The 6,876-nt window shown below is 44.6% G+C and overlaps 1 protein-coding gene across 1 annotated transcript; it reads right to left on the bottom strand.

Annotated features, from left to right (window-relative positions):
• Window positions 1-1,877: 1,877 nt before the first annotated feature.
• Window positions 1,878-6,320, bottom strand: LOC110480209 (purpurin). The gene is made up of 4 exons (XM_021547975.2): window positions 6,204-6,320; window positions 4,639-4,775; window positions 3,151-3,263; window positions 1,878-2,107 (listed from the first exon to the last, which is right to left on the bottom strand). Exons 1-4 carry the CDS (start codon window positions 6,318-6,320, stop codon window positions 1,878-1,880), a joined length of 597 nt encoding a protein of 198 aa, XP_021403650.1.
• Between the last annotated feature and the right edge of the window lie 556 nt (window positions 6,321-6,876).

Genomic DNA, 6,876 nt, shown 5'->3' with positions numbered 1-6,876 from the left:
TTTCTATACTTTCCAGATACTGAAAACTGGATTATGAGGGCAGAGAGGAGCAAATTACTGTTAAGGCCACTAGAAATGCAAGCACCCACTTATTTAAAGCATTGTACAGTGTTACTGAAAGTAGCATCTGTTTCATTGCATTTGTGGTTCTCCCCTTGGGAACTTTGCTGCAGGTAGCTCTGCCTCAGACATGCTCTTGAGTCCTGTTTTTGGCTGGAGCCATCTCCTTGATGTGCCTGCACACTGCCCTGCGTCTTGCTGCCCTCAGTTGCTGTCTTGCTGGGGGAATCCCAGACTTACCCTGTCACCATGCTGCTGTCTGACAGTCAGCCCTGTCAGGGGACATGCCCCTCTTACCATCCTTGCCCTGCCCCCCCGTTGAGTGCTGGGGAGTGACACTGCCCCATCTGTGCTGGGAGCACCTCAGTGAGCATCCTCAGTGCTTCTGCTCCCCAACAGACTGGACAACAGGCAATAAAAAACAGTTTCAGAGGTGCCTTTTTTCCAAAAACATTTATTGACAAATGCCACATTAGGTATTCCCTTGAAAATTCAAATATCACTATTATATTGCACACTGTTTAAAGATCCCCCAATATTTTCATGTGTTTTTCAGGAAAAACACACTATTCCATACTATGTTATTTTTTTTATGATTAGTTGAGTGGCAACTTCAAGACCAAGCGGTCTGGTTTCTGTGCTTAAGGATACAATCAGAAGCGTACTTTTAGCAGGCCCCTGGAAAGAAAGAAAAGTAAACTTTAGTCTGTGTAAGTAAATTTATAAAGTGCTTTAACAGCCATTCAGTCTCCAGTGAAACAGTAACTACAGCTTTCCTAGGGTACTTGTACTGAATCACAGTACAAGACTAGGATTCAGGGTGCAAAAGTTGCTGTTTGCATTTCTCTCTATTGGCACAGACACAGGCAGCATTTCCCAGTTTGCCAAGGGCACTCAGCTTTCCTGAGGACCGAGCCATGACCCTGCAAACCATCTGCCTTCTCTGCAGGGGAGCAGCACAGAGGGGTATGGGGCAGGGATGCCCACGCCATGCCCATGGCCTTGGGTGATGACAATACCTGCTTTGTAGTAGAGGACTGGCTGACACACAACAATTCAGTAGATTTTAGCTGCCATTCCTTGTCCCACAGTGCAGAAAACATGTTATGTGGCTTAGTAACAGGTCAACTCCCAGGCCAGGTAGTGAGGTTGTGAAGGGTGTGAATGCTCAACTGCCAACAAAGAAGAATTTCTGCCTTCTGCAGAGCCCTAAAAATGTGTCTGCCTATTTCATAGGCAACATTTGGACTAGAAGATCAACTCCTATACCTCCAGAAAAATGTTCTCAAAATGGCATTAGACATGGTCTGTTTGTGTGTATGTGGAGCAACTGCTGACTCCCACTGCCAGCTGGTGCAGTCAGAAATGCTGCTCAGGGCCCCTCACCCCTGCTACTCAGACCACACAGGACACAAGTCATGATGGAACTGAGTGTGAGAGTGGTCCTTGCTGGCACCTTTTCATCTTTTCCTGGAGGACACTTTTCAGACCCAAGGTAAGATGCTATTATGCAAGTGGCCAACACAAGCATTTCCAAGAGCAGAGACACCAACTTGTTGCATCCATCCTTGTACTGTCTACTACAGTAACAAAGCTGATCTTCATCTGGTCAGGTACCAGTTTCAACACAAAGGATTCTGGTAAGTAGCAATCTTAAGGCTGCAGACCCAGCCTTTTGTTCTTGTATGGTTTGCCCTTTGTAGCTCTTTTCCTATTAGATCTAACATGAGGAAAATGTTGCTCAAAAAGAACAACTGAATTTGTTTTGTCACATTAACAGCAAATGCAGTCACCTACTCTGCAACTCAGTGAGTTTGCTAATTAGCCAAAGTACCTGACTGAAGCACAGGCTGGAACTGGCCAGACATGCAGATTTCCTCCTGCTTTTGGCGCACAATGCGCTGGATGGCTGGGGGGAGGCCGCGGGGGTTGCGCGAGAAGATCAGGGAGTAGCCATCGTCACAGGAGCCGTCCTCCTTCAGGCTGCGGCAGGCGTAGGTGATGGCATAGTTGTCATAGTCAGTGTCAATCACCCAGTAGTTGTCCCCTGAAACAACAGAACACACATCTTTGTCACAGTGGGCACAGCAGAGCAGAGGTGACAAACTCGACATGACAGTGATAGCTTTCCAAAGGATGTATCATCATGTCAGACATCCAGCTTATCTCCACACCATGAGGGGAAGAACTGGGACAAGCACAGGGCATCTTGAGACCATGATTTTCCCCACGATGTTCAGTGCATTTTCACCTTTTGTTTCTTAGGCTAGAAATATTAGGAGGACTATGATTTTCTAGGTTTTCAATGAAAAAATGCCTCTTTCTGTTGCTTGCTCAAGCATGGTGGAAGGAAGGACATAGAGTACAGATTACATTTCCTATACAGGAAGCCTCAGTAAAACATTCCTCATGTTTTCAAGCCTTGCTTAACATAGTTCTTTTTGGTGTGGTTTATCTGCCAGTACTAAGGGAATGTACTTCTTTGTTACACCGTAGAAGTCATCCCCAACTTCCACAGCTGAGGAATTGCAGCTATGGTAGGCTCGGCCACAAAGGATAGGCTTTGAAGGGCCCTCAGTGTAACTGAGGTTCAGCATTAGCAGTTTCTGAAAGATGGACTTGAGTTAACAACTCCATTTCTTTGAGTCCAGCTGTGTCTCTCTGAGGAGAAATGTGTCGTGTTGCTGGGGTGCAGCTGTGGTTCTACCTGTCTCCTCTGTTTAGCTATGAGGAGTACAGGGGTGACTGACTTTAGCACTTCCCTAATGCCTGCAATGAGCCCCAGGAAATGTGTCTTCCGTAGGCTGACCACCTCAATTGGCTGTACATTGTGTGTGGCTCAATGCCTCTGAGCCTCTTTGTTAAGATATAAAGTGTACGAGAAGGATCTGTGGGGAGTCTCTGGATGCTGGCCTTTCTGTGGAGATAAAATGCACTGCTTGGATAAAGCATCCTCCCCAAAAAGGATGTTTGAGGGGGGACTTGCAGCAATCTTGAGCTGAACTGTTTTTTCTGCTTATCTGTGGTAAGGCACATCTGGACAGCTGTAAGCAATTGAAAAGCATCAATGGGCTGGAGAATTTAACTCACCACCACTGGAGAGGTAGCTGGCCAGTCCCTGGTAGGTCATATACATTTTTGCTGGAGTGGTTGGGTCAGGTACTGTGTACTGAGCAGCCATGTCAGCACAGATCACCCAGAAACTGCAATGAGATCCATAAGATTCAAGGTAAAATCTAGCAGCATGAGAGCTTCCAATGGGTGTCCTTCACTCAGGGTTTGGGCACAAATGCCTCAGGCATGGGCATGGCCTTTCTTAGTGCAAAGTCACTGTCATTAAGCAAAGCAAATCTGTGACACCTCCCAAACACTGCCAGTGATTGCTGCTGTTCTCTGGTTCCAAACTCTGCTGTAAGGCAGCGCTGTGGCTGGGGCAGTGCCCTGACCCTCCTTCAGTTCAGTAAGATTTTTGCCACCCATTTCTGTACAAGCAGTCAGCCACCAAACACAATAATGAATGTTGTTTCTTGGCTCCCTGCTGGCAGTCTGCAGGGTGAGCTCACCTGCATTTGGGCTCTTTCGGGGTCAGTAGCTGTCCCCCAGGAAGATGCAGGGACTTGGCTCTCCCTTGTCTATCTTTTCCCAGCAATATGGGCACAGGAATGTGTGTTACAATATTTACAGCCCCTCTGCCAGCTGTCAGCTGGTGAAAAGCTGTCAGAGCCTTTGAGAACCCTGTGAGTGTCCATTTGTTCCAATACCCTTCTCTGTTTGGTATCTGTTTCCTTTAAATGCCATCCACATTTCAACACTGTTCATCAAGAATTACCTGGATTAATGAAACAGTGGAAGGGTCTTCATTCCCTTCCTTGCTCAGGCTGGGCTTCCCCTTATCCTGATTTTGCAGAAATAAAATCTGCAGCAGCCTTGAGACTCCACTTGTTTTCTGAAGAGTCCTTTCCAGCATCTTCCCCCTTGCACAGTATGGCATGCCTGCAAAACCTCATTTGCCCATTCTCAAAATATCTTGGTGTGCTGCACTGTTGAGATGTAAAAGGTTCATAGCCACCTGCTAGTGCTAGCATATTGGAAGCCACAGATTTTCTTTTTTGCACTTAGGAAGCTATTTAATCTCTTTACATGCTGTAATTCCTTGCAGTAATCATGACCAACAGGCAAAACTCTAAGCTTCCTGCCATCTGTCCATTCAGGCATTGCAATTACATCTAAGAGTTAGCCACAGGTTTTCCTCAGAAATCTTGCATCTTGACAGCCTTCATTACCTCCTTTACTTGATTGCAATTAATTTATCTAACCATTCCATCAGTTAAGATGACTTAATAATTAACTTTATGCAGTAGTTTTGTGATGGACCTAAACCTGAGCCAGGCTGTGAAGAAACTCAGGGCTCAGAAGCAAGTGTCTAACCTCTATTTTCTAATCTAATACTTTACCTGAGCTTCCCTTTTAGATGAAGAAAACCCAGCCATGTTGTGTATTCAGGGTAGGTCATAATCCATATCCCCCTCATACAGTACCTCATAACAACAGCTAGAGCTGAAAGTCAAGAGACCTCACCCAAAAAGCTTGACTCTGCCTTTGGAGGATGCCGTCATTGTGCCATCTTCCTCCACAGTGTATTCAGCAGAGATGTTGTCCTGAAGGAAAAGGCCTTCTGGATCCTTCTTGGCCAGGGCATACCATTTCCCTGCATACTGTCATGGAAGAGTATTAATATCTGCATTAGCCACCATGGCAAGATTAGCACAAAAACAATTTTGTGATCAAAGTGCCTTTCTAACTCCCCACTGCCTGATAAATGCCAGTCTGAGTTTGGGAGGGAATGTAGCCCACAGATGCTGCAGTGCTGCCTGATGAACCCTTGCCTCTGTGCCAGAAGTGAGTCTAGCAGCTCTGCACTGCTCTGTGTGTGTAGTCCTGGTGGAGTAAGACATTCCTGCCACTGTGACCCCACACCAAAAGCATCTCCCACCCTAACACATCTTGTGAGAGTCAGACTGGTTCTTCTCTGTTCCAGTTCAAGCCCCTTCCATGGAATACCATACCAAATTCAACAATATCAAACCGCAGGTAAAAAGACTGTAGCAAGCTGGCTGGAGACAATCTTTGTGGCTGCCAGGGGCCACAGTTGATCTCTTGATGGGGAAAAGGGTATACCCAGCAAAGCAGAAAAAGATGACTACATACTCAATTTGTGTTTTGGGGAGTAACAGCAGAGAGAAACAGAGAGAGATTCAGAGGAAGAATACGTCCAAGCAAAAAAATGGGCCCCTGAAAATGTACAAGAGGTATCTACTAGAATGAAAACAAGATCTTAACAGGTGACTGACAGAGAGGAAGACCCTTAGAAGTTAACATTATCAGTAGAAATGCTGAGAAGAGCAGGAACTATCTGTGTTAAAATTGATTCTGCAATGAAGCTAATGACATCTGTTAGGCAAGTTTTGTTCTTAAGCCTGCAAAGCTGTGATTCCCAAATACAGGAATCCAAGCAAAAGCTTTGACTTTTTAAAACTGGGAGATTCCCAAAGCTCTCCCCAGACATGATTTGTTTCCAAAGCAAAACCAATCGTGTATGAACAAAGTACTCACCATATCCCATCTGTCCCTAGAATTGTGTTTGCTGACCATTAGTTAACATAGGTACTGACACTCATCTGGACCTTTCCAACAGCAGATTAGCCCTCATTTTCTCCTCAGAAGCACAAATGATGTTTCAGCAGGAGTCAGTGTTCCGCATACCAGACTAGGTAAGATTTCCATTTGCTATGGCTCCCAGAAATGTCTAGTGGTGGATGCAAGTACCCTAGGGCTTGTGCTTGAGCTTCCTCTCTGATGTGGATCTAAATTGTTCCTTTTAAGGAACTGCTCGAAGCTCAAACTCTGCCAGGCTAACAAGATGAGCTCTAGTAACATCCCTGGCTTTCAAGCTCAGTTTTACTGTAATGTTCAGAAGGTTAAACAGTACTGAGAAAACTACAGGAACAGCATCAGCAACACAGAATATGAAAGAAGTTAGCTTTTTGGTGAAGAACCCCTTTAGACGAACAAAACTCGTAATCTGGAAAAACAGTTTATATGTAAAGCTTCTTCACATATACTATTGAGGTAACCATAATTACCCTTTTTGGATCAAAATTGTCTTTCACAGAGAAAGACTCCACTGCACAGGTCTGAGCTAGGCTGTATTCAACAGTGTAGAAGACCGAGGCCAGGAAAACATACTGTGCGTATTTCATTCTGCAAGACAAAAGCAAACACGGGGGTTTATTTCATGCAGTAGATGGTGCTACAGATGTATTTCTATCATTTTAAGACTAGTTTCTTTCCATACTAGCTCTTCCATTGATACTGACAACCAGTGCTTCCTTTGATACTGAGTCATTGTGGTGCCTAAATTCAGCCAAAACAAAACATCAGTGGCAATTACTTTGGAGGATATTTGCTTGCCAGTAGTGGTAATGCAATTAATATTATTTTTGTATTATAAATCAAGCCAGACTATGGATAAGGTTAGTAAGAATTGGTAAAAAAATTGAAATTTTTTGAATTTTGTTTTCACAGGACGAAAAATGCTCTAATGAGCTCTGGTAAAGCACTGTATATTGTAAAGACGTTGTTTCTAATTATTTCACAGTGAGTGTCCACTTTGCTTTCAAGCCAGTGAAGCCGTGTTCTTTACCTCCAGTTCTGCTCACCAAAACAGGCCATTCCTAGGTGTCTGCTCTAATGGCATAATGCACCTTGATATTGGCTGCCCTCTGACCATTCCTTCAACAAACATGACGGATACTA

The sequence above is a fragment of the Lonchura striata genome, chromosome Z (genome assembly GCF_046129695.1).
Source record: "Lonchura striata isolate bLonStr1 chromosome Z, bLonStr1.mat, whole genome shotgun sequence".
In the NCBI taxonomy this organism is placed as follows: domain Eukaryota; kingdom Metazoa; phylum Chordata; class Aves; order Passeriformes; family Estrildidae; genus Lonchura; species Lonchura striata.
The sequence above is the reverse complement of the archived record's forward strand: the minus strand, read 5'-3'. Positions and strand labels throughout refer to the sequence as shown.